General features: G+C 47.0%; 3 protein-coding genes across 8 annotated transcripts in view; 2 read left to right on the top strand and 1 right to left on the bottom strand.

Annotated features, from left to right (window-relative positions):
• Positions 1-2,266: 2,266 nt before the first annotated feature.
• Positions 2,267-11,965, top strand: LOC140370475 (obg-like ATPase 1). Of its 2 annotated transcripts, XM_072457641.1 has the most exons (11): positions 2,267-2,390; positions 2,693-2,790; positions 4,808-4,951; positions 5,018-5,145; positions 5,914-6,089; positions 6,164-6,244; positions 8,607-8,704; positions 8,774-8,914; positions 11,045-11,141; positions 11,222-11,344; positions 11,430-11,965. In XM_072457641.1, exons 2-11 carry the CDS (start codon positions 2,693-2,695, stop codon positions 11,529-11,531), a joined length of 1,188 nt encoding a protein of 395 aa, XP_072313742.1. In that variant the 5' UTR covers positions 2,267-2,390; the 3' UTR covers positions 11,532-11,965. The 2 variants fall into 2 exon arrangements, with proteins under 2 accessions (XP_072313742.1, XP_072313741.1); XM_072457640.1 differs by lacking the exon at positions 2,267-2,390 and having other exon boundaries at positions 2,678-2,790.
• A 350-nt stretch (positions 11,966-12,315) lies between these two features.
• On the top strand, positions 12,316-16,753 carry LOC140370095 (transcription factor Sp3-like). 4 transcript variants are annotated; one of them, XM_072457048.1, is made up of 9 exons: positions 12,316-12,507; positions 12,649-12,881; positions 13,353-13,583; positions 13,901-14,434; positions 14,557-14,745; positions 14,820-15,021; positions 15,099-15,285; positions 15,363-15,559; positions 15,634-16,753. In XM_072457048.1, the coding sequence occupies exons 2-9, from the start codon at positions 12,813-12,815 to the stop codon at positions 15,867-15,869; spliced, it is 1,845 nt and encodes a 614-aa protein (XP_072313149.1). In that variant the 5' UTR covers positions 12,316-12,507; positions 12,649-12,812; the 3' UTR covers positions 15,870-16,753. The 4 variants fall into 4 exon arrangements, with proteins under 4 accessions (XP_072313149.1, XP_072313150.1, XP_072313151.1 ...); XM_072457049.1 differs by lacking the exon at positions 12,649-12,881 and having other exon boundaries at positions 12,327-12,507; XM_072457050.1 differs by having other exon boundaries at positions 12,327-12,881; positions 15,198-15,285.
• Positions 16,754-18,767: 2,014 nt separating this feature from the next.
• The window catches only part of uggt1 (UDP-glucose glycoprotein glucosyltransferase 1), a 53,666-nt gene continuing 47,694 nt past the window's right edge, over positions 18,768-24,739 (bottom strand). Inside the window, exons 39-41 of one of the 2 annotated variants that reach the window (XM_072457237.1) lie at positions 24,510-24,626; positions 23,133-23,271; positions 18,768-18,900 (exon numbers count right to left, since the gene is read on the bottom strand). In XM_072457237.1, coding sequence (XP_072313338.1) covers positions 18,881-18,900; positions 23,133-23,271; positions 24,510-24,626 — 276 coding nt within the window. In that variant the 3' untranslated portion in view covers positions 18,768-18,880. The remainder of the gene's footprint in view (positions 18,901-23,132; positions 23,272-24,509; positions 24,627-24,739) is intronic. The other variant, XM_072457239.1, reaches the window with a different exon arrangement.

The raw sequence follows: 24,739 nt of genomic DNA, 5'->3' as shown, positions 1-24,739 counted from the left end.
TGCCATTGGACTGATCGTATTGATTTTGCCATTGATAGATTCTAAATCCTTTTAGAATGTCTGGTCGAACACAACAAAAAACACAAGAACCAGGAACAGATAAAAAGATAACATAGAAAACATAAAAGGATTCATGCTGAAAACATGCACCGACCCCAAAACCTGATAATACAAATGATCAAAAAGTGGAGGGAAGTCAATTCCTAATGAAGGGCCCCCGAAAACTCCCCGGACGCTCCTGGCTCCAATCCTCACAAAGAACTGGACACACCACCTTCCCAGTGCACTACGGTCCACCAGTCTTCAAATCAGCATGTGACTATAATCTGAACTCACGTACCTCATGCTGAGGAGCACCTCTGCTTCTCCTGGTGTTCTGAGGAGTACCTCTGCTTCTCCTGGTGTTCTGAGGAGCACCTCTGCTTCTCCTGGTGTTCTGAGGAGTACCTCTGCTTCTCCTGGTGTTCTGAGGAGTACCTCTGCTTCTCCTGGTGTTCTGAGGAGTACCTCTGCTTCTCCTGGTGTTCTGAGGAGTACCTCTGCTTCTCCTGGTGTTCTGAGGAGTACCTCTGCTTCTCCTGGTATTCTGAGGAGCACCTCTGCTTCTCCTGGTGTTCTGAGGAGCACCTCTGCTTCTCCTGGTGTTCTGAGGAGCACCTCTGCTTCTCCTGGTGTAATGAGGAGCACCTCTGCTTCTCCTGGTGTTCTGAGGAGCACCTCTGCTTCTCCTGGTGTTCTGAGGAGCACCTCTGCTTCTCCTGGTGTTCTGAGGAGCACCTCTGCTTCTCCTGGTGTTCTGAGGAGCACCTCTGCTTCTCCTGGTGTTCTGAGGAGCACCTCTGCTTCTCCTGGTGTTCTGAGGAGCACCTCTGCTTCTCCTGGTGTTCTGAGGAGCACCTCTGCTTCTCCTGGTGTTCTGAGGAGCACCTCTGCTTCTCCTGGTGTTCTGAGGAGCACCTCTGCTTCTCCTGGTGTTCTGAGGAGTACCTCTGCTTCTCCTGGTGTTCTGAGGAGCACCTCTGCTTCTCCTGGTGTTCTGAGGAGTACCTCTGCTTCTCCTGGTGTTCTGAGGAGCACCTCTGCTTCTCCTGGTGTTCTGAGGAGTACCTCTGCTTCTCCTGGTGTTCTCCTGAGCTCCTCACAGATGTGGCAGAACTTTCATGCTGTTGACGAACTTCATATGGAATATGTGGGACAAAGAATACACGCTTGCCTTTGTACTGGAGGTCTCCTTTCACTTTTGCTGCCTTCATGACACGCTCTTTCACTCGATCATTAAGAAACCTCACAATATGGTAGGTTTATCAGTAGAAGTTATGAACTCTCCAAATAATGTCACCTGTCGCGCATGTTTGTTTACTCAATCTACATGGTCCACATCCCATTAAACCCAAACTGTGAGATGACCACATTGAGATAGTCTCAAGAGGATGAGAGAGTGAGAAACTAATGTTTCTTGTCAAAACCTGTAATAGTCAATTGCCTGAGTTTAGACCTTAGACATGATGTCAGAGTGACAGAAGCAGAACACGTGAGAATCTCACGTCTTCTGTGATTGGCCGAAACCTCATGCAGGGTTTGTGTTGGTCCTTCTTCCGGTCAGTGCGTAGCACGTCACCAGAGCCAAATCTCTTGATTGTCTGCTGCGCCGCGTCTTGCTGCAAAAAAGCTTTTCTAACTTTTCTGCACCAGCCGCGTTGGCGACGCCCGCCCTGCTCGGGCCACGGCGCGCCGTGCTCCCCGCACGCACCCGCGCACGCCACGCTCCGCCCGCACCCACCGCCTAATGTTGTCCTAATGCTCGATGCTGATAAAGTTTTTTTGCATTTCAAAACAGTTGCTGCCACAACGATGTATTGACATCGTTGTGGCAGTAATTGCTTCAAAGCAACAAAAAAAGTTCAACCCCCCCAAGACGAAAAATATTACGTCTTTTCAGCTTCAACCCATTTTGAGATGATCCCTAAGCTGAACGGACATTTCTTTACCCCTATTTCTCAGTTTCTTTGGATTGGATATCGGGATTTAATTAAAATATTCCCCAACTTCTCCACCCATGGCTGTTGTGTCTCCAGTATCAATATTTTGCAAAAAGATAACATTTTCACAGTTTGTATCTCCCGCCTATCTGATTGTTTCTACCCAAAAGGGGTCGCGGCCGTTCTGGTGGCACAGGAAGTGACATAAACCTGGAGACTATTATTATCACATTAGTCCCACCCATTCTTGCCTTTTAGCCAATCAGACTAGATTTAACAGATGCATGGACAAGCCCAACGCCAAAACACTTCCGCCTTGTGATCCAGCCTGCCTTTCCACGGTTTCGGCCGGTGTGATCGCTTACTGCCGGAGATTACACCTCGGATTCATAGCTCAAACATCTCCTAAAGGTGCTTTTAAAGGGCTTTCATTTCACACACAGCTTTCGATCTCACGTCGTCGTAAGAGTTTTGTGGCAAGATATGATATTTCGGTTAACGCTAAATGAAAACAAGTCTTGTTAGCACCCAGAAGCTACCTCATGCTAACGTGTGTGTGTCAGGGAAGCATGATGACAGAAGCACACATGGAGACGCTTTTTGGGTGGCTCATATCAGAAATTATACATTGTTCTTCTTGTATATTCATTCTTGATGGACTTTGTATTACAGTAACACCATTAAAAGTCATAATTGACATGGTATTTTTGCAGATGCCTCCTAAAAAACCAGAAGCCCCTAAACCACCTCCTTTAATCGGACGATTCGGGACCTCTCTGAAGATCGGAATTGTTGGATTACCTAATGTTGGGTAAGTCAGTGCATTTGTGAAGTCATTTGTGGTTTATAGTGATCAAATATGCTGCTTGAGGAATGGCATGCATGTAGTAGCTGTCCAGTGTTTACCAGTAATAGATGAGACTAGCCTAATTTGCGACCCCCAAAGTCTCAGACAAGCTGTTGTTGGGTATGTCAAGATTATTAAGTCAATTGATAATCGTTTAGGTCATCATATAATTGTAAAGACTAAAACATTATAATTGTGATATAAAAAAATAAAAAAAACATTTATAGAACTATTGACAAGTTTCGAACTAAATTAGGTATTTTTTACTTCAATGAAAGGGGCGCAGAGCCGTGCTGAGGGGGCACGAGACGCTGTGTGCCCCTCACACATGTTTGCAGTGTTTAGAACAAGTCCCAGCTTTGCCTTCTATAAGTGCAACATGTGCTCTGACCCTCCTGACCTTCCTATGTCCCACGTATGCCCCTCCTCTGTCCCTCCGCTCCTCTGTCCCTCCGCTCCTCTGTCCCTTCGCTCCTCTGCCCCTTCGCTCCTCTGCCCCTTCGCTCCTCTGCCCCTTCGCTCCTCTGCCCCTTCGCTCCTCTGCCCCTTCGCTCCTCTGCCCCTTCGCTCCTCTGCCCCTTCGCTCCTCTGCCCCTTCGCTCCTCTGCCCCTTCGCTCCTCTGCCCCTTCGCTCCTCTGTCCCTTCGCTCCTCTGCCCCTTCGCTCCTCTGCCCCTTCGCTCCTCTGCCCCTTCGCTCCTCTGCCCCTTCGCTCCTCTGCCCCTTCGCTCCTCTGCCCCTCCGCTCCTCTGCCCCTCCTCTGAACCTCTGTGCACGCTTCTCCTCCCTCCCACTTTCAAGTCCCACTTTTAAACGTTCTCCGCTCCTGACCTCTCATTTGGCAATATAAACATATCTGAAAAATATGAGGAAAGAATGCGTGTAAATTTGCTTCCTTTCTGCTTTGATCCCATGTGCTTTTCGTGTAAAATCTGTAACAAACACAGCGGTACGAGTCAGCACCTCGCAGAAAGCTGTCCACAGTGACGGGAAGTAACGCAAGTGCGTCTTCAATTTCTTTTTTGTGACGCCCAAAATCAACAACAGTTGCCTCCTGAGGGCGACAGTGAAAAACGGATAAAACAATGTCCGTGGGGACGAGGGACGATGTTCAGAGTCCCCTGTCCTTAGGCCCTCCTTCTCTGCCAGGAACTTCTCTTTGAAAGCACCAATGCAAACAGGTGTTTGACCTGCCCTGTCTGTGCAGAAGAGACTCGGAGAGCACTCAGAGCAGTGAGGCTCTGTGTTGTGCCATTTCTTCATGACTTCATGCAGAGACCAAAGAAAGATTTTTCCCATTTTGTGAATGACACTGAAAATAAATCGAATTCCTGTTTAAACTTAATTTATTACCGGTACCGTCATTTCAATAATAGGCAAATATATAGTTGCAATTTGTTTTATTCATCATGCTTTATAATTTCTTGAGGCTGTGGGGGGGGGGGGGGGGGGGGCGTGGATACATTTTTTATCTCCCTAGGTGAGTGCCAGAAAAAGGTTTGAGAAGCTCTGACTTGAACATTAATCAGTTCTTTGTTGATTAGTAGAGGCGATGTGTAACGTTGTATAACACTGTGCGTGCGCTTTGTATTTATTTACAAAATAATAATAGTCTGGTGATATTATGTTAATTCAACAAAACTGTAAAATTCTCTCTTTAAATCTATTAGTTGAGGTTTAATCATCAAACAAAGATGACATTTCTTTCAAACTAATTGCAAAAATGCAGAAATTATAATCTATATAGTTTAAAAAAGCAAAACAAAGCTACAAAAACAGAGTACGGTGGCATAAAATCACATGCAAAACAACTTTCACCATATAATCTAAAATGTAGATGATATGGTGGCACATAGAGGTGGGCAATACAATGTTGATGTATTTCCCGCCTCTACTGTGGCACCATCGTCTTGAGTAAATCTGTGAGAAATAAAATGCTGTCAAATGCTTGGTATCAACATGTCGCCTTTCCTCTTTTATAGGAAATCCACCTTTTTCAATGTCCTGACCAAGAGCCAAGCCGCTGCTGAGAATTTCCCCTTCTGCACAATTGATCCCAATGAGAGCAGAGTCCCAGTGCCGGATGATCGCTATGACTTCCTCTGCCAGTACCATAAGCCTCTCAGGTACATGACACTACAACAAATCAGTCGTCTTCAATCCATTCTTGCTTTAAACTATTCTGTCTACAGTAAGGTGCCGGCGTTCTTGAACGTGGTGGACATTGCCGGGCTGGTGAAGGGGGCCCACGCAGGACAGGGTTTGGGAAATGCTTTCCTCTCCCACATCAGCGCCTGTGACGCCATCTTCCACATGACGCGTAAGTGCATTTCTGCAATTTTCTTTTTCTTTTTTCTTCTTCTTTTTAATCCAAATATTGCAATTTAGTTGAAAATTCATCTTGGCCACACCCAATGTTCTATTTCAAATCTAATTTATAATCTTTCATTGCACATGGGTCTTGCACGTTTTGACCAAGTTTGAAGTGTTATCGATGAAAAGTGAGGAGAAAATTATGATGTGTGCATTTTCAATATAAATTACTTGCATATTCATCATTGTTGACTTGATTTTTGCGTTTTATCCTCTAAATCTAAGTTACAATAGTGCTCTTGCACAGTGCGAGGAGGCGCCAAGGCTCTTCCCTGTTGTGCCTGGGCCCTAAATATCAATTGATGATGATTTAGAACATCATCTTATAAATGTAGCTGATGATAAAAGCCGGATTTGGAGCTGAGTGCGTGAGTTTGATTCCTGACTCATACAATTTACTGCATGTCCTTCTCTATCATCCCCCATTTCACACACTCTCCTGTCAATAAAGTCTCCGGGCCACAAAAAAAAGAAGAAAAGCTAGATATGATTACCGCATTCACCTGTTTGTTGAGTTTAAATTCGTTGTCAATGGTGAGGCCAAGGTTGGGGACAGGCGTTTTTACTTGAGGGGGTCGGTCACTAAGATATTCATAAGAGAGCTTGTCAGGGGGCTAAAAGCCAGTATTTCTAGGGTTAGGTAAATTTGGCAATCATCTGCATAAAAATGAGATCGTATGCCATGTTTTTGACTCTAGGTTTGATTACTTCACAGGTGCATTTGATGATGAGGACATTGTGCACGTGGAGGGAAATGTGGACCCAGTGCGAGACATGGAGATCATCCATGAGGAGCTCAGGCTGAAGGACGAGGAGATGATCGCTCCCATTCTCGACAAGCTGGAGAAGACTGCTGTCCGAGGATCAGACAAGAAACTCAAACCAGAATATGTACGTCACCTTTTGTACTAGAACTGTTAAATATATAAAAAAATAAGTTGAATTGACTTTGCTTCTGCGTTCAGGACATCATGATGAAGGTAAAGAACTGGGTGGAGAATGAGAAGAAACCTGTCCGGTTTTACCTTGACTGGAATGAAAAAGAGGTTTGTTGTGGCTGAAATTTTGTGGTGTGTTGTGTCCATTCACATTCCCTTTAGTGGAAGGACACAGTTTCTACACATTTCCCTTCAGGACTCATGTCATGTTTGAATTACCTGTCAATTTGTCCACCACTATTCTCCAGTCCCAAATATTGTGTGTACACTATTATAATTATATCCAATGGCAAATACCTACTTAAATTAACTAACAACAATGTGCACCTGTCCTGCTTATCTAAACTCCATACCTGATCAAAGGGCTGAATGGATTAAATAAGCTCAATTCAGCGAACAATTTATCACACAAGTCAGCGCTCTAGATGTTAGTTAGAAATACAGGCAGTATTTTAATAACATAATCATTAGAAACATGAACAGAGCCTTGGCTACAAACACGGACTTGTCTCTAAAAGATAGATTTAAGTCTGTTTGTTGAAACTTGTTGCTGCTGTTGCGTCGCTTCTCCTCTGCACATGCTCAGTTAGGGCAGAACCTGCAAACATCCTTGATTCTCTCACAGGTTTATTCAGAGTGGTTTGAGTATTTGGATATATTTCAGAATCTATTTATTTATATTTATACAGTTGTGACAGTAATTTTAGATTTTATTGATCAATCACTGATCGCCTTGATTGCCCAGACCACACGCCATTGGATAGATGAACATCTGATTGAATGTTAATGGTTTCAGTCTTTATAACAAAACAATAGGCATTTTTTTAAATTCCAGGGTTGATTTGTGGGGTCCCACCCCCTCATGACTCATATGTACACAAAGTAGTTACTAACTATTTCTAACCATTTGTGGTAAAGGATTTATTAAATCTTTAGATACAATGGAAAACTATTGTAAGATAAAGAACTATTGTCCAGTAAAAATCAAAATCTAGAAAAATATTGAATTTGTATAATAAACGATTGAATAAAAAATAACAAAATGCGTAGTTTCACTTGCATGTATCCAAGTTATCATTTGCCACGCCTCCTTGACTTTTCTTCCCAGTTTCCCCTTTGAAATTGCATCATGCTCCACTTCATCTTAACCTCCATTCTGAAAGTTGAAATGTTTACAATCTTTTAAAGTATGTCGGTGTAATCCCTCATTCGTCCAGGCGTGTTCCATAGTAGAAAAAGCTTCAGTTGTAGTCATCTGGACTCAGTTTGAAAAAATAGACGTTTCGACTCTCATCCAAGAGTCATTGTCAATAAAAGAATTTAGATCGAGAACTCCGATATTAATACTGTTCTGTGGTAAGACCCACCCATTGGGAGGAGCCTTCCTGAAGTAGAAAGAGTTGTTTGTTTCAACAGAAACTCCCCCCTTGTATCTACCGAGCCTATTCAGAATCTTAATGGGCTATTAGAATCCTCTTTGTCTTTGTGAGACCCTGGCTCAACCACCCTGAGTACCTGATTAGCATCTAAATGTCCTTGTCCTGGTCCTCTACCTTTCCAGGGGTTCAGTATACCATTATAAATAACAGGAAGATTAAACCTTAGCCCTCCATTTCTGTTTAAAGAAGGTCTTTCTTTTTTAACAAAAATAGCTTCCTTGACTCCTCTTTCAAACCATCTTTTCTCCCTGCTTAAAACCTTCACCTCACCGTCTTCAAGTGCCGTGCATCTCCATCTTGAAGCCTCTAATCACTCGTTTGAAGACGGTGAGGTGAAGGTTTTAAGCAGGGAGAAAAGATGGTTTGAAAGAAGTCAAGGAAGCTATTTTTGTTAAAAAAGAAAGACCTTCTTTAAACAGAAATGGAGGGCTAAGGTTTAATCTTCCTGTTATTTATAATGGTATACTGAACCCCTGGAAAGGTAGAGGACCAGGACCAGGACATTTAGATGCTAATCAGGTACTCAGGGTGGTTGAGCCAGGGTCTCACAAAGACAAAGAGGTTTCTAACAGCCCATTAAGATTCTGAATAGGCTAGCTCGGTAGATACAAGGGGGAGTTTCTGTTGAAACAAACAACTCTTTCTACTTCAGGAAGGCTCCGCCCAATGGGCGGGTCTTACCACAGAACAGTATTAATATCGGAGTTCTCGACCTAAATTCTTTTATTGACAATGACTCTTGGATGAGAGTCGAAACGTCTATTTTTTCAAACTGAGTCCAGATGACTACAACTGAAGCTTTTTCTACTATAATCTTTTAAAGGTTATTTTATATTGGTGCCTTGTCACATCACTGCACTGCAGGTGTATCTGTCTTTGTCACTATTGCAGAGGCACTTTTAGGAATTGGTAGTTACGTACTTTAATTTGGTACCAAAATACATTTTTATTTTGTTATTTAGTAATTATACAGCCTACCTTTTTTCTGCATACATAATAACTTGTTGATTAATGAGATGTTTTCTTCCCAGATTGAGGTCCTAAACAAGTACCTCTTCCTCACGTCCAAACCGATGATCTACCTGGTCAATCTGTCTGAGAAGGACTACATCAGGAAAAAGAACAAGTGGTATGTTCTGTGTGTCTTTTCAGTAGCTCTACAAACGCTGAAGTGAACTCAAATCAACTACATCCACAGGTTGGCTAAAATCAAAGAATGGGTAGATGCTAATGATCCTGGAGCTATTGTCATCCCTGTGAGCGGAGCCGTGGAGTCCAAACTGCTGGACATGGATGAGGCTGAGCAGACCAAGTTCTGCGAGGAACAGAAGACGCAAAGGTGAGACGTCCAAAACCTGTGCGTGCTTCAAACTGAAACACTGGTGCACACTGACCCCGGTCAGGGTGACCACACGACCACAGTGGACCGGAGTCAGTGTCCACCAGGCAATTGGAATACATTTTAATATATATCCATGTGAACACATGGAAAAAAGCAAATAAAGGTAGCTCCAGTTGAGTTGGTAAAGCTCAGAATCACAACAGCAGGCACCTGGGAACCCATCTCCAGATTGTACTAGGCTTGGTCAGGCCAAAGCAGCAGAAACCAGCTGTGAGTTAGAAAATCAAACCATGACACATTGGTCAATTATAAAGAAAAAGATTTACCATGTTCACAGGAATCTGTCAAAAAATCTGTCACGATAAAATGGCGCATGCAGCTGATAAAAATGCTTTATAATTGGATGCATACAGTGCACAGCAGTCTCATTTTGACTCTTTAAGCTGCTCTTACAATCTACATCTGTACTGAAACAAAACAAATTTCACTTTGTAACATGAATATTTTTTTCTAAATTCCCATCCAGTAGTCCACTAATTGGAAGTATGAAAAAGCCCTTTTATTTTATGCCCGCTGTTTCCAGCAGAGGGAGACAAACACTCAAATCTAAGTGTCTCTTCAACACGTTTAACAATTTCCATATATTAAAATGTTGTGTAATCAAACATATCTGAAAGTGTTTCAGTAAGCCTGATTGACAATGTGAAAATGCAAAATGATACAGTACAGTGTGCCAGTTTGTAAAAGGTTTGGAGCGGTTGGAGCAGAGGTGTCCAAACCTTTTCAAGTGAGAACCACAGACGATGGTTTTCCGCAGTTTCATGTAAAGGATTATCTTATCTTATATTGAAACTCTTCTACTCTTCAGGGAATGATTCAAATAAGGGTGTGTGAAAGTTTGTATTGTGCTACCTCGTCTTCAGGCTGGGAACCATAATGCAAGTCTGTTTTATTTGTCGAGTTTATGCCGGTAGAGAACTTTTAAAATATGTAAATATTGTGCGAGGATACAATAAAAATAAAAATATATTAATGTTTACCGAGGTTTAGCTGATGAGACGGATACATTCTATTTTATTCTTCATGTGATATAGATATTACTAAATTTGAATGAACAAAAGTTCATGCTATAAGAAGTTTTTTTCAGAACAGTTCATTTCTGTCTCATGCATTTATTAAAGGAGACATGCTCAATCCATTTTAAAGAGCTTTTAACCTTGTTACAGCAAAAGTAAAACATAATACAGCTCCTTTTTAATCTTTTATTTTTTTATATTTCTAACTATCACTCTGTTGGTCAGCTGCATGTCTAATAAAAATAATCCCCTTGGAGATGAATAAAAGTGATTTGATTCTGGCGGCCTACAAAAGGTTCAGATACACGCATCATAGAAAATTCTGTTATTTATTTATTTTCTGAACAATTCATTTCTGGCACATGCATTAGTTTTTCAATCAAGGGCTATCTGACTGTTGCATAGCCACACTCAAAAATAAAAACATGTAAATGACAATTTACTGCTTGTCACAGTGAAATGTGACTAAGAAGAGTGACATTTAACTCACCAGTTCAGCAGTGATGAACAGGAAGTCTATGGACCAATATTGACCGAAAATGCCTGAGTAATAGACAAACTATTACTCAGGCATTTTCGGTCAATATTGCGGGTTACATTGAGCAAAATGTTATAGTTCAATACTCGTACCTGAAAAAACTACAATGTCTCCTTTTTAGGAGCAGAGCATGAATGGAACCTACTGGAAATACAATTGTACACTGTATCTTGGTTTTTAAATGTGCGGAGTCACTTACTTTGCAAGTTAACATTCTCTATTGTTCGAGTTACACTTTCACGTTTAAACCTTAAACCAGTGGATGAAGCCTAGCATAGACCTACTGCTCCTCAGGCTGCCAGAGTTGGACCACATTCCTGTCTTTTTATTTGCTGTCCTGGTGAAGATGATTCTTGCAAAAGGAAAAGCTATATGTTAAGTTAACATTACACAATACACAAAGGGTGTGTATTACATTGCATCACGAAATGGGCCTGTTTCCTATGGTCTGATAAATGGAACAAATACATTTTGCTTCACAATTTTACCATTTTGTAAATGCTATGGTTACAGTGTACTGACTAAAATAATAAAGACGGGTTATGCAGCGCTCCAGCTCGAATACTTCTTCACAGCAGGACCAGATGAGGTGCGAGCCTGGACCATCAGGGTAAGACATTTTAACGCTTATAATGCATACAAATGTGGTTTGTATCTTGGAGACGTAATGAATATACTTTGGTTCTACAGAAAGGAACCAAGTCCCCTCAAGCGGCAGGAAAAATCCACACCGACTTTGAGAAAGGCTTTATCATGGCTGAAGTGATGAAGTACAGCGACTTTAAAGAGGAGGGCAGTGAAAACGCAGTTAAAGTAAGCCATTTTTTCTCTGGATTAAAACGGCATGGAGTTAAGTATATTTTAATCGTAACGTTTTGAGTGTTTTTTTTCTCAACAGTCTGCAGGAAAATACAGGCAACAAGGAAGGAACTACACTGTGGAGGATGGGGATATTATCTTTTTCAAATTTAACACGCCCAGTGCACCCAAGAAGAAATAATTAACTGTGTTTGCCAAAGCCAGATGTCAGAACACAGACTCCAGTGACAACATCCATCGCTTTACGCTTTCACATTTAAACCAGTGGATGGAGCCTAGCATAGACCTACTGCTCCCCAGGCTGCCAGATCTGGAACTCTCCACTCTCCACTCTTCTGCTTTTTATCCGCTATTCTGGTGAAGATGGTTCAAGCTAAAGGAAAAGATATCTTAAGTTAACGATACACAATGTGTATTACATTGCATTACAAAAGTCCTAGTAGGCATGTTTCCTATGGTCTGCTAAATTGAACAAATCTTGTTTTACAATTTTAATTGTAAATGATATGGTTTTCTCTTTGCTTTTAAAGTTTGTATTTTGGCCTGCTATGCTCACAGAAAGGGGTCCAAATGTCACACCCAAAAGAATGTGTCAATAAAAGACCAGCGTAATAACTTGTTTAATATTTCTATATATATTATATATATATACACTGTACTACTATAATACATGTGTTTTGCGTTTACAATAATTACTCGCATCACACACACGTTTGTTTTATTTACAAAAAGTATATTTTGCGATGGTTGTTTCACTTTTTTACATGTAAAACTTCTCCGTGAAAAGTAAACCGCATTCCATTTAGCTCATCAACAAACAGGAAGAACACGTCCTACAAATTTGAGAGATAAATCGGTCAACCAATGAGGCGCCGGCAGCGATGACTGTTAGCCAATGGAATAAAAGAAGAAGGGCGGGACGTCCTGTAATGTGATGCAAATTCGTCGGTCATGCTTGTTAGTCCCACCTTTTTGTGTTTCCCGCACCGTCAATCAAAATAGAAAAAAAATCGACCCGAATTCACCGATCAACACAAGCCCGCCTTTGATAAAATAATCATGTTTGGAGTTTGATAGCTCCGACAATCCGGATGTTAGTGCCGTGTACACTATGACGTCTCTTTAAACCTTTGGCGCACGGAGCAGGCCTCAGATCGGTGAGTTTGAGCAGCTCCAGTGGAGGGAGCGCAGTCTTTTATCTGCCTGTGTCCTGCTAACTGCTAGCTATGGTTAGCTAGTGAAGCTAGCAGGCTAGCCCAGAGTTGACAAAATAAACAGTGTGTGGCCCAAACCCACAGTGAGCTACGGAGCTGCACTCGGACCCAGCGCCTCTGGCTCTGCGGATTGGGGATGCTTTGCGGGCTTTTGTTGAAGGCCGGAGACGACGCGCTTAGAGTTGTGCAGAGTTTGGCCCTGTGTCCCCGCTAGCGCCACAGCAGCTCTGCCTCTCAAACAAGGAGAAATGGCGTCCGCGGACGTGGACAGCAGTCAGAGCGAGTTTCTACAGGCCACTGGCGCTCAGGACACGCAGGTAACACGCCCCGCGCTCGGGTTTTCTCTCGGTTCGCAGCGCTAGTTTGAGTTTGATAGCAACGAGATGACACGTTTAAACATTTTGATGGCATGGGGTGAAGCCGAACACTTCCTGTGTTCCCCTCAATAACGGCCACCCACTTGAGCCGTGGAAAACCCGCCCATAGTGGGTAGGACAAGTCACTGGGGTCGGCTCACTGGTACAACCGGGACGGTGATCTGAGGTCATCCTTTATCTGACTGAAACCACCGACCACCGAACTGTAGCCACCCCTCCCCCATCCACAGCCCGTGATCTGCTCTTACTGTCCATTGTACTCTGCAACATGGAGTTATTCTGTGTCACATGAAATGTCTCACACTCGCGGTGTCTCCCGTGTAACGTTAGCGTGTGATTTGATCAGTCTTAAAGCCAGAGCCGCCTCCTGTTGTCAGACTCTTCTCATGTTTAATGCTGTGATTGTTGCAGACCACAGACATGTCAGCGCTGCAGCTGACGAGCACAGACAGGTGGGAGGTGTTGACTCCTGTGTCCTCTGGGAAAGAAGACCAGAGAGTCATCCACATTCCAAACTCGGGGATTGTCACGTCCAGCGGCCAGTATGTGCTTCCCATCGGGAGTCTTCCCAACCAGCCCATTTACGTCACCGCATCTGGCACTGAGGCCACAGTCAATGGGGTTTCAGGAATACAATATCAGGTAAAACTGATTTTTTTTGGTTGCTTTTTTATTACTTTGTTGAAACATACTTGGAGAGTGGCCATTGTATAATCTTAAAGAGATTTGAAACATTTTATCAAGTCTACTGAGAGTACTATCCTGAAGAACATTGATAAACTGGATGTCAGTAGAGCTTTAGTATGGCCTTGTGCATCTGCTATTTTCTTTGGTTAAAATCCACCACATGTATGTATAAAGTGTAATAAAGGCATTTCAAAAACATGTCATTGGTCTGGGTCATGGATGGCACAAAGTACAGCGTTTCCTTATCCTTTTTTTTTTTTTTTTTTTTTAAGGTCATCCCACAAATCCAAAATGCAGATGGAACACTTACAACGTTCTCAACCCAAGGACTGTCTGATGGCACAGGGCAGATTCAGCTCCTTCAGGACGGCAGCCAGGGCACTATTGGAATCTGCGGGGCCCCCACCAGCACCACAGACCTCCTGACACAGGCAGGACAGGTGCAGTCCGCCTACAGCGGCTCTATGCCTGTGGGTTTGCCCGGCAACATTACCTTCGTCCCCATCAACAGTGTGGACCTGGAGTCTCTGGGCATCACAGGGGCTCAGACTGTCCCCATAGCCACAGGGGTGACAGCTGAGGGCCAGCTCATCATGAGCGGACAGAATTTGGAGACTGGGGCCCAGGACAAACAGAACAATGAGAACAGTGCTGACTCCTCCCTCTATGTGCCAACCTCCACCTCACTCCCCGAGACCATTGACGGCACTGGAGTCCTCACCCAGGCTACTGCAGTGTCAGCTGGAGTGTCAGACCCCTCCTCCACACAGAACTTCAACTCCCATAACCACCTGCAGCAGATCCAGGTGCGTGTTGGACTTCCCAGTCTATAGTTTTTCTTAAATACATTTTAAGTTACACTTGGTACATATTAACTCAAGGTTTGTGGAGTTGTCTTCTCACTGTCCTCTCATGCTTTGTGCTGTAGGTGCCGTCTTCCACTGCCAGCTCGCTGTCGCAGCCCATCCTGCAGCTGTCGGGGGACGGCGTGGCTCAGGGACAGGAGCTGGCCGATGGACAGGGCCTGCAGGGAGTGCAACTGGTCAACCCCGGGACCTTCCTGATCCAGGCCCAGACGGTCACTGCCACGGGACAGATCCAATGGCAGACGTTCCAGGTGAGTCCTGTTCTCAGACACACTGTTGACATGAGTGCGCCCCCTAGAGTCTGACATGTATTCTGCTCACCCAGGTTCAGGGCGTCCAGTCTCTGCAGGGCCTCCAGCTGCCCCAAGGCCAGGGTCAGCAGCTGACTTTAGCCCCAGTTCAGACTCTGCCTCTGGGACAATCGGGCCAGGTCAGCCTGCCCAACCTCCAGACGGTCACAGTCAACTCTGCAGCTCAGGCAGGAATGCAGTACAGCCAGGACGGGGACGAGAGCAATGCTGGAACAGGTTATTAACATTTACAATTACTAGAGAAGAGTTGTTTCGTGGTCAAATGCAGTATTAAGCACACTGTCTCGGTCCAGGCATCCATATCAAAGAGGAGCCCGACTCAGACGACTGGCAGCTAGGTGGAGACTCCACTCTGAACGCTAGTGACCTGAGCAACCTTCGTGTGCCCATAGGTGACGAGGACCTGGACATGCCCGGGGAGGGCAAGAGGCTGAGGCGAGTGGCCTGCACCTGTCCCAACTGTAAAGATTCAGGAGGGAGGTGGGTACTAGCTTATGCACAGTCCACTCAGGGGCTTATGGAAGAGTGATGTTAAAGCCTGTTGTGTTCTTTGACAGGGGCTCAGGCCTGGGCAAGAAGAAGCAGCACATCTGCCACATTGTTGGCTGTGGGAAGGTGTACGGGAAGACGTCCCACCTGAGAGCCCACCTGCGCTGGCACAGCGGGGAGAGGCCCTTCGTCTGCAACTGGATGTTCTGTGGAAAGAGGTTCACCCGGAGCGACGAACTGCAGAGACACCGGAGGACTCACACAGGTCTGGAGCTCACGTCTCACGCAGTACGAGTCATATCTCTGAGCTGACCTTTGTGTTTTTTTCCTCTGGTGCAGGAGAGAAGAAGTTTGTGTGCCCAGAGTGCTCCAAACGGTTCATGCGCAGCGACCACCTGGCCAAGCATATAAAGACTCATCAGAACAAGAAGGGCGTGGTGCCCTCGTCGTCGCCCTCAGACACGTTGATCTCTGCAGACGGCACCACCCTCATCCTGCAGGCTCACGACCTGGTCGGGGGTCAGGACATCCCTCTGCAGCTGGTCACCGTGGCCCCGGGCGAGGTCATGGAGTGATTCTGAAAGGACATTTTACAGGGACCCTTTTCTTCTTCTTGTAACTTTTTTTTATTACATATGAATATATACGTAAATATATATGACAAATATATATATTTTAAGTAAGAGGTATCATGAATTTGTTTTTTGCAGTCTTTTTATAGGCAGGCAAAAAATTATACCACAATGTTGCTATGTACACACGTGAAAGAGTCTCGCATTAACACCAAGACTAATCCTCAACACAATGAAATGCCTTATTTTGTATCATACTGTGTGTAAATGCTGGAGGCGCATGTTTTTTAAGCTTTGCAGAACACGTAACAGAGACGACCGTTTTTGGCAGAGAAGTGAACCTCGCTAAAACAGTTCTTTGATAAAGCCCATAGCGTCGGTCACTGTTTTTCCATTCCCATGGAAATGATGCAACTTTCTTAGCCGCTGTGCTTCTCCCTGTCACTTTTTGTTTTATTATTCCATTATTATATTTTTAAATGGTTTCATTTCAATTATTTTTGTGTTGTCAAATCGAGGCCATGTAACTGAAGGATTACCGCCGCTGTTGCCATGTGGATGCAAGAAATCAGATGCTATTTTTGTCAAACATTCCAGTTGGACACCAGATGGAATCGGTTGGTAATTCTGGACTCTCAGCGAAAAGGAAACAATCATGCCATTGTCCGTTTTTTGTTAAAGTCATATATTCCCCATCCTCTGTCTGTAGCATTTTTTTTGTATGTATATTCTCTTTTCACCATGTTTATAGAAGCCATTACCTAGTTAACCAAGTTAAAGTTTTGTTATCAACATAAATGATTTTTTTAAGAATTGCTGTAAAAATTGAATGTTACCTTTTGTAAAACTCTTTTTCAAATGGCTCACAATAAAAAATCTGAAACCTAGTTATTGCTTCACTTAACAGCTTAATAACTGACAATACAAGGGCCAAAGTAACAGCCGATCCACCAGAACGCTGTACAAACACTACAGAATCATACAAAAATACAGTCAGTACATCCCAGAATAAAAAAAAAACGTAATCCCTAATTTTTTACGTTAAGTTACAATTTTGCTAAACATTTACTTCAACTTTGCAGACGTCAGTAAGAGAAATATCTTCATCGTGGCGGCCCCGTCTTTCCTTTCCTCACTCACGCTCCATCCTTCCCTCGCTCGTGAACAAGACCCCGAGATACTTGATCTCCTCCACTTGGGGCAGGGACTCCCTCACACCTGGAGGAGGCAGGGACTCCCCTCACACCTGGAGGAGGCAGGGAGGCAGGGACTCCCTTCACACCTGGAGGAGGCAGGGACTCCCCTCACACCTGGAGGAGGCAGGGACTCCCTTCACACCTGGAGGAGGCAGGGACTCCCCTCACACCTGGAGGAGGCAGGGACTCCCCTCACACCTGGAGGAGGCAGGGACTCCCCTCACACCTGGAGGAGGCAGGGAGGCAGGGACTCCCTTCACACCTGGAGGAGGCAGGGACTCCCCTCACACCTGGAGGAGGCAGGGACTCCCTTCACACCTGGAGGAGGCAGGGACTCCCCTCACACCTGGAGGAGGCAGGGACTCCCCTCACACCTGGAGGAGGCAGGGACTCCCCTCACACCTGGAGGAGGCAGGGACTCCCTTCACACCTGGAGGAGGCAGGGACTCCCCTCACACCTGGAGGAGGCAGGGACTCCCCTCACACCTGGAGGAGGCAGGGAGGCAGGGACTCCCTTCACACCTGGAGGGGTCAAGCCACCTTTCGGCCAATAGACTTTCATCCCCGTCGCTTCACACGTCCCAGTGCGTGCTGCAGGTCTTGGCGTGATGAAGCCTTCAGGACATCATCTGCAAACATCATGATGCCCTCCGACCCCTGACTGATGCCCTCCGACCCCTGACTGATGCCCTCCGAACCCTGACTGATGCCCTCCGACTCCTGACTGATGCCGCCCTCCGACCCCTGACTGATGCCGCCCTCCGACCCCTGACTGATGCCCTCCGACCCCTGACTGATGCCCTCCGACCCCTGACTGATGCCCTCCGACCCCTGACTGATGCCCTCCGACCCCTGACTGTTGCCCTCCGACCCCTGACTGATGCCCTCCGACCCCTGACTGTTGCCCTCCGACCCCTGACTGTTGCCCTCCGACCCCTGACTGTTGCCCTCCGACCCCTGACTGATGCCCTCCGACCCCTGACTGTTGCCCTCCGACCCCTGACTGCGCTTAGAAATACCGTTTGAATAGATGAGGTTTCAAAACGTAACATACAGTGGACAACTTTATTTGGGAATGCATCAATACAAATATGAAAGTTTTACAGAAAAAAACAGCATCATCATCTTGGGTTTGTCCTTTTTCAGAGTTGATTGACAGTGAACTAGAGAATATTGTATTTAAAGTTTATGATTATGTGGCCAATACATCCTAAACGTAATCACTACAGAAGCAGCCATCATCCCTGTCTCCATCTCTTCACATTTACATTTTCTAACTCAATGTAAATCCTTCTATGGCCACATGAACATGAAATGATAACGTGATTACTTAATTATTGTATTCATCATGAAGCTGCAGTTACAACAAATTAAACATCACAGTTGTAAAGGGGATTTTTTAAATGTATGAATGTATAAAAAAAAAATAATCATCCCTTATTATTTGTAGTTTTATTTCCTTCTCCTAAAATTAAAACCCTCATTGGCTTCGTCCTCCAAACACATCCAGAACCACGACATTATCAGTGCAAATCGTACACAGACTTAGAAAAGAGGTATGAACATTGAAGAAATAGACCCGAACGTTTAAAAAAAAGCCTTACTGAACAAAAAGAGGGCAGCGCTGTCCCCGTTTAGTACACAGCAGTCCAGTGGGGGTCCAGTGGGGGTCCAGTGGGGGTCCAGTGGGGGTCCAGTGGGGGTCCAGTGGGGGTCCAGTGGGGGTCCAGTGGGGGTCCAGTGGGGGTCCAGTGGGGGTCCAGTGGGGTCCGGAGGGTCTTCAAATCTGTCAGCAGTTTGTGTTTGTGGCCGTCGTCCTCAGAGCTCCGTGTGGGCATCTAACACACAAAATAAGAGATTTTAAAGTACGATAAAATATAAAACTCAAGGGAATCTTTATTTAGTAGATTTGAAAAAGACAACAAACTAAGACACATGTTATAATATGGATAATATGCTTTTTTGTAGTAATAAACTATAACATACGCACATCATTATTTCACTGTTTGGTCATTGTAAAACTGCTAAAGTATCTAACACGGTTCAGTAACAGGAATGGGATCATTAACTTCCTGTAAAAGCTTTTCATAGTTTAGTCTTTTACTTATATTGTTGAAAAATGGCTACTCAAAAATCCTGAACCTCTCAATTTTTTATTAAATGCAAGTGAGAACTGGGAAGTGGGCGGGGATAGGGGGTAGAGGGACAACCCAGGATCTATCAAACCGGTATCGAGGTCTTTACTAGAACTATATCCAGTTATTGTTCAGTAAATAAAAGCTGGAACAAGATGGGGATATTTATTATTTGTTTTGCAGCATGAGAAAATTTGAGCCGTAGAGAGTTGAAAAAGCAACAAAAGTTTCATTTTTAGTTTTTAAACATAGTTGTCCATGAATTCTCCTGCTGTAGGATTATTGTGTCAGTGGTATGAAGTACTTTGTTGTGATATTTGTCTGTAGCACTATATTGTCACCTGTGGGGGTCTGCGTGTCACCTGTGGGGGTCTGCATGTCACCTGTGTCACCTGTGGGGGTCTGCGTGTCACCTGTGGGGGTCTGCGTGTCACCTGTGGGGGTCTGCGTGTCACCTGTGTCACCTGTGGGGGTCTGCGTGTCACCTGTGGGGGTCTGCATGTCACCTGTGTCACCTGTGGGGGTCTGCGTGTCACCTGTGTCACCTGTGGGGGTCTGCGTGTCACCTGTGTCACCTGTGGGGGTCTGCGTGTCACCTGTGGGGGTCTGCATGTCACCTGTGTCACCTGTGGGGGTCTGCGTGTCACCTGTGTCACCCGTGTCACCTGTGGGGGTCTGCGTGTCACCTGTGGGGGTCTGCATGTCACCTGTGGGGGTCTGCATGTCACCTGTGTCACCTGTGGGGGTCTGCGTGTCACGTGTGGGGGTCTGCGTGTCACCTGTGTCACCTGTGGGGGTCTGCGTGACACCTGTGTCACCTGTGTCACCTGTGGGGGTCTGCGTGTCACCTGTGTCACCTGTGGGGGTCTGCATGTCACCTGTGTCACCTGTGGGGGTCTGCGTGTCACCTGTGGGGGTCTGCGTGTCACCTGTGTCACCAGTTGGGGTCTGCGTGTCACCTGTGGGGGTCTGCGTGACACCTATGTCACCAGTGGGGGTCTGCGTGTCACGTGTGGGGGTCTGCGTGACACCTGTGTCACCTGTGGGGGTCTGCGTGACACCTGTGTCACCTGTGGGGGTCTGCGTGTCACCAGTGGGGGTCTGCGTGTCACCTGTGTCACCTGTGGGGGTCTGCGTGACACCTGTGTCACCTGTGGGGGTCTGCGTGTCACGTGTGGGGGTCTGCGTGACACCTGTGTCACCTGTGGGGGTCTGCGTGACACCTGTGTCACCTGTGGGGGTCTGCGTGTCACCAGTGGGGGTCTGCGTGTCACCTGTGTCACCTGTGGGGGTCTGCGTGACACCTGTGTCACCTGTGGGGGTCTGCGTGTCACCTGTGGGGGTCTGCGTGTCACGTGTGGGGGTCTGCGTGACACCTGTGTCACCTGTGGGGGTCTGCGTGTCACCAGTGGGGGTCTGCGTGTCACCTGTGGGGGTCTGCGTGTCACCAGTGGGGGTCTGCGTGTCACCTGTGTCACCTGTGGGGGTCTGCGTGTAACTGTGGGGGTCTGCGTGTCACCAGTGTCACCAGTGGGGGTCTGCGTGTCACCTGTGTCACCAGTGGGGGTCTGCGTGTCACCAGTGGGGGTCTGCGTGTCACCAGTGGGGGTCTGCGTGTCACTTGTGGGGGTCTGCGTGTCACCTGTGTCACCAGTGGGGGTCTGCGTGTCACCAGTGGGGGTCTGCGTGTCACCTGTGGGGGTCTGCGTGTCACCTGTGGGGGTCTGCGTGTCACCTGTGTCACCAGTGGGGGGTCTGCGTGTCACCTATGTCACCTGTGGGGGTCTGCGTGTCACCTGTGGGGGTCTGCGTGTCACGTGTGGGGGTCTGCGTGTCACGTGTGGGGGTCTGCGTGTCACCTGTGTCACCAGTGGGGGTCTGCGTGTCACCTATGTCACCTGTGGGGGTCTGTGTGTCACCTGTGGGGGTCTGCGTGTCACCTGTGGGGGTCTGCGTGTCACCAGTGGGGGTCTGCGTGTCACGTGTGGGGGTCTGCGTGTCACCTGTGGGGGTCTGCGTGTCACCTGTGGGGGTCTGCGTGTCACCTGTGGGGGTCTGCGTGTCACCAGTGTCACCAGTGGGGGTCTGCGTGTCACCTGTGTCACCAGTGGGGGTCTGCGTGTCACCTGTGGGGGTCTGCGTGTCACCTGTGTCACCAGTGGGGGTCTGCGTGTCACCTATGTCACCAGTGGGGGTCTGCGTGTCACCTGTGTCACCAGTGGGGGTCTGCGTGTCACCTATGTCACCTGTGGGGGTCTGCGTGTCACCTGTGGGGGTCTGCGTGTCACGTGTGGGGGTCTGCGTGTCACGTGTGGGGGTCTGCGTGTCACGTGTGGGGGTCTGCGTGTCACCTGTGTCACCAGTGGGGGTCTGCGTGTCACCTGTGGGGGTCTGCGTGTCACCTGTGTCACCAGTGGGGGTCTGCGTGTCACCAGTGGGGGTCTGCGTGTCACCTATGTCACCTGTGGGGGTCTGCGTGTCACCTGTGGGGGTCTGCGTATCACCTATGTCACCAGTGGGGGTCTGCGTGTCACCTGTGGGGGTCTGCGTGTCACCTGTGGGGGTCTGCGTGTCACCTGTGGGGGTCTGCGTGTCACCTGTGTCACCAGTTGGGGTCTGCGTGTCACCTGTGGGGGTCTGCGTGACACCTATGTCACCAGTGGGGGTCTGCGTGTCACGTGTGGGGGTCTGCGTGTCACCTGTGGGGGTCTGCGTGTCACCTGTGTCACCAGTGGGGGTCTGCGTGTCACCTGTGGGGGTCTGCGTGTCACCAGTGGGGGTCTGCGTGTCACCAGTGGGGGTCTGCGTGTCACCTATGTCACCAGTGGGGGTCTGCGTGTCACCTGTGGGGGTCTGCGTGTCACCTGTGTCACCTGTGGGGGTCTGCGTGTCACCTGTGTCACCCGTGTCACCTGTGGGGGTCTGCGTGTCACCTGTGGGGGTCTGCATGTCACCTGTGTCACCTGTGGGGGTCTGCGTGTCACGTGTGGGGGTCTGCGTGTCACCTGTGTCACCTGTGGGGGTCTGCGTGACACCTGTGGGGGTCTGCGTGTCACCAGTGGGGGTCTGCGTGTCACCTGTGTCACCTGTGTCACCTGTGGGGGTCTGCGTGTCACCTGTGTCACCTGTGGGGGTCTGCGTGTCACCTGTGGGGGTCTGCGTGTCACCTGTGTCACCTGTGGGGGTCTGCGTGTCACCTGTGTCACCTGTGGGGGTCTGCGTGACACCTGTGTCACCTGTGGGGGTCTGCGTGTCACGTGTGGGGGTCTGCGTGACACCTATGTCACCAGTGGGGGTCTGCGTGTCACCTGTGGGGGTCTGCGTGTCACCTGTGGGGGTCTGCGTGTCACCTATGTCATCAGTGGGGGTCTGCGTGTCACCTGTGGGGGTCTGCGTGTCACCTGTGTCACCAGTTGGGGTCTGCGTGTCACCTGTGGGGGTCTGCGTGACACCTATGTCACCAGTTGGGGTCTGCGTGTCACCTGTGGGGGTCTGCGTGACACCTATGTCACCAGTGGGGGTCTGCGTGTCACGTGTGGGGGTCTGCGTGTCACCAGTGGGGGTCTGCGTGTCACCAGTGGGGGTCTGCGTGTCACCAGTGGGGGTCTGCGTGTCACCTGTGTCACCTGTGGGGGTCTGCGTGTCACCTGTGTCACCTGTGGGGGTCTGCGTGACACCTGTGTCACCTGTGGGGGTCTGCGTGTCACCTGTGGGGGTCTGCGTGTCACGTGTGGGGGTCTGCGTGACACCTGTGTCACCTGTGGGGGTCTGCGTGTCACCAGTGGGGGTCTGCGTGTCACCTGTGGGGGTCTGCGTGTCACCAGTGGGGGTCTGCGTGTCACCTGTGTCACCTGTGGGGGTCTGCGTGTCACCTGTGGGGGTCTGCGTGTCACCTGTGGGGGTCTGCGTGTCACCTGTGGGGGTCTGCGTGTCACCTGTGGGGGTCTGCGCGCTGTGGTCTTGTGGAATCTTCTGGTTTTGTAAGCGTTTGATTTCCTGGTCGTAGTCGCTCCACTCGGACACGATCCTCACAGCCGCCTGCAGCTTGGGCTCCTTCGTCATTGGGTTGTTGCACTGGGACACGGGACGAACGGGACGAACGGGACGAACGGGACGAACGGGACGAACGGGACAAACGGGACGAACGGGACGAACGGGACAAACAGAAAGAACGAGGAAAAATAATTCACACCTGGGGCAACTTAAGCATTATTCAAATATGTACAACAGCTCATACATTTACACAAGTATTTATAGATGGCATGTTTCACTACTCATACTATTATTATTATTATCATCATTATTATTATTATTATTGTGGTATCATTTATTGAATTAAGGTGAAATATGGCTTCTAGATGGAGAATATTTATATATATTTTAAAATGGTCAAATATTAGGCAATGATGATATAAGTCAAGTTTTTGTATCTGATATTTTTAAGACTCTTTTGTTTTAACGATTTACTGTTTGTAATGCAATATTCAATATGCAAAAAAGCAAACGGTGAAGAAACATTTGAGCAGCATTATTCGGCAATAATGATCTAATTTGTTTAAAATGTACGAATATTAAAATTGAATTGTTTTTAAAAAGACCAAGTAAAGTCCAAAGTCACACCAAGGTTTTTAAATTCATCTACAAATTGGATCCTTTAAAACTGTCATGTTTTACAGTCTGTAGAGTCCAGATAATGATTACAATGATCAAAGTGTGATTATAATATTTATTCATAACTGACTAGTCGTGATGAGTGACAGTTTGTCAATCATTGAGGAAAACTATACTGCAACTTTAAAACCCTACTCTACCACTCCCTCTAGTGGACAACAGCCCACAAAACACATTTCTAAACAGAAATGTGTTTTGCAGTATTTCCAGGTTTGGGCAACTGAAATATAAGATCATTTTTAGACTTTAAGGCTGTAGAAAGATTATGTATATCTCAAAAGAAGCACTAATACATTAAGTACATTAGGATGATTTAAATACAAAATAAATGCAATGAATCAAACTAAAATCTTTAACATCTGTAAAGTTATGGGACATTTTATGTTTACAAAAATATATTTTCAGAATTAATATGATGCAACTTAATCAGGCTAAAATCTAACATACATCTAACTTACATTTCATCATAAAACATAACCGGCTCGGCCCCGGCTCGACCCCGGCTCGACCCCGGCTCGACCCCGGCTCGACCCCGGCTCGACCCCGGCACGACCCCGGCTCGACCCCGGCTCGACCCCAGCTCGACCCCGGCACGACCCCGGCTCGACCCCGGCTGGTGTGGTGTCAGGTCAGTCACTCACCAGGTCTATGGTTTTGGCGTTCTTCTTGGAGTGGTTGTCACACCAGGTCTCACACCAGAGCCACTCCTGAGGCAGAGACTTGATGGGAACTTGGTGGATCATGTTGTTGGGCAGATCCTGAAAACACAACAAACATCCACCAGTCAAAAGGTAGTTTTGTCCCGTGTGTGTGTGTGTATGTGTGTGTGTGTGTGTGTATGTGTGTGTGTGTGTGTGTGTGTGTGTGTATT

This window comes from Eucyclogobius newberryi, unplaced genomic scaffold (genome assembly GCF_026437365.1).
Source record: "Eucyclogobius newberryi isolate DKJ021-1_F unplaced genomic scaffold, fEucNew1.0.hap1 SCAF_21, whole genome shotgun sequence".
In the NCBI taxonomy this organism is placed as follows: domain Eukaryota; kingdom Metazoa; phylum Chordata; class Actinopteri; order Gobiiformes; family Gobiidae; genus Eucyclogobius; species Eucyclogobius newberryi.
Note: the sequence above shows the minus strand (reverse complement) of the source record. Positions and strands in the feature narration are given on the sequence as shown.

What these genes read in the sequence shown, in the direction of transcription:
- LOC140370475 (XM_072457640.1), top strand. Translation starts at nt 2,678, where the DNA reads ATGGTATTTTTGCAGATGCCTCCTAAAAAACCAGAAGCCCCTAAACCA. An exon ending in AGAAACTCAAACCAGAATAT is followed by an intron (nt 6,090 to 6,163) that starts GTACGTCACCTT and finishes TTCTGCGTTCAG; the next exon opens with GACATCATGATGAAGGTAAA. An exon ending in ATCAGGAAAAAGAACAAGTG is followed by an intron (nt 8,705 to 8,773) that starts GTATGTTCTGTG and finishes CTACATCCACAG; the next exon opens with GTTGGCTAAAATCAAAGAAT.
- LOC140370095 (XM_072457048.1), top strand. Translation starts at nt 12,813, where the DNA reads ATGGCGTCCGCGGACGTGGACAGCAGTCAGAGCGAGTTTCTACAGGCC. An exon ending in CTGGCGCTCAGGACACGCAG is followed by an intron (nt 12,882 to 13,352) that starts GTAACACGCCCC and finishes TGATTGTTGCAG; the next exon opens with ACCACAGACATGTCAGCGCT. An exon ending in TCCAATGGCAGACGTTCCAG is followed by an intron (nt 14,746 to 14,819) that starts GTGAGTCCTGTT and finishes CTGCTCACCCAG; the next exon opens with GTTCAGGGCGTCCAGTCTCT.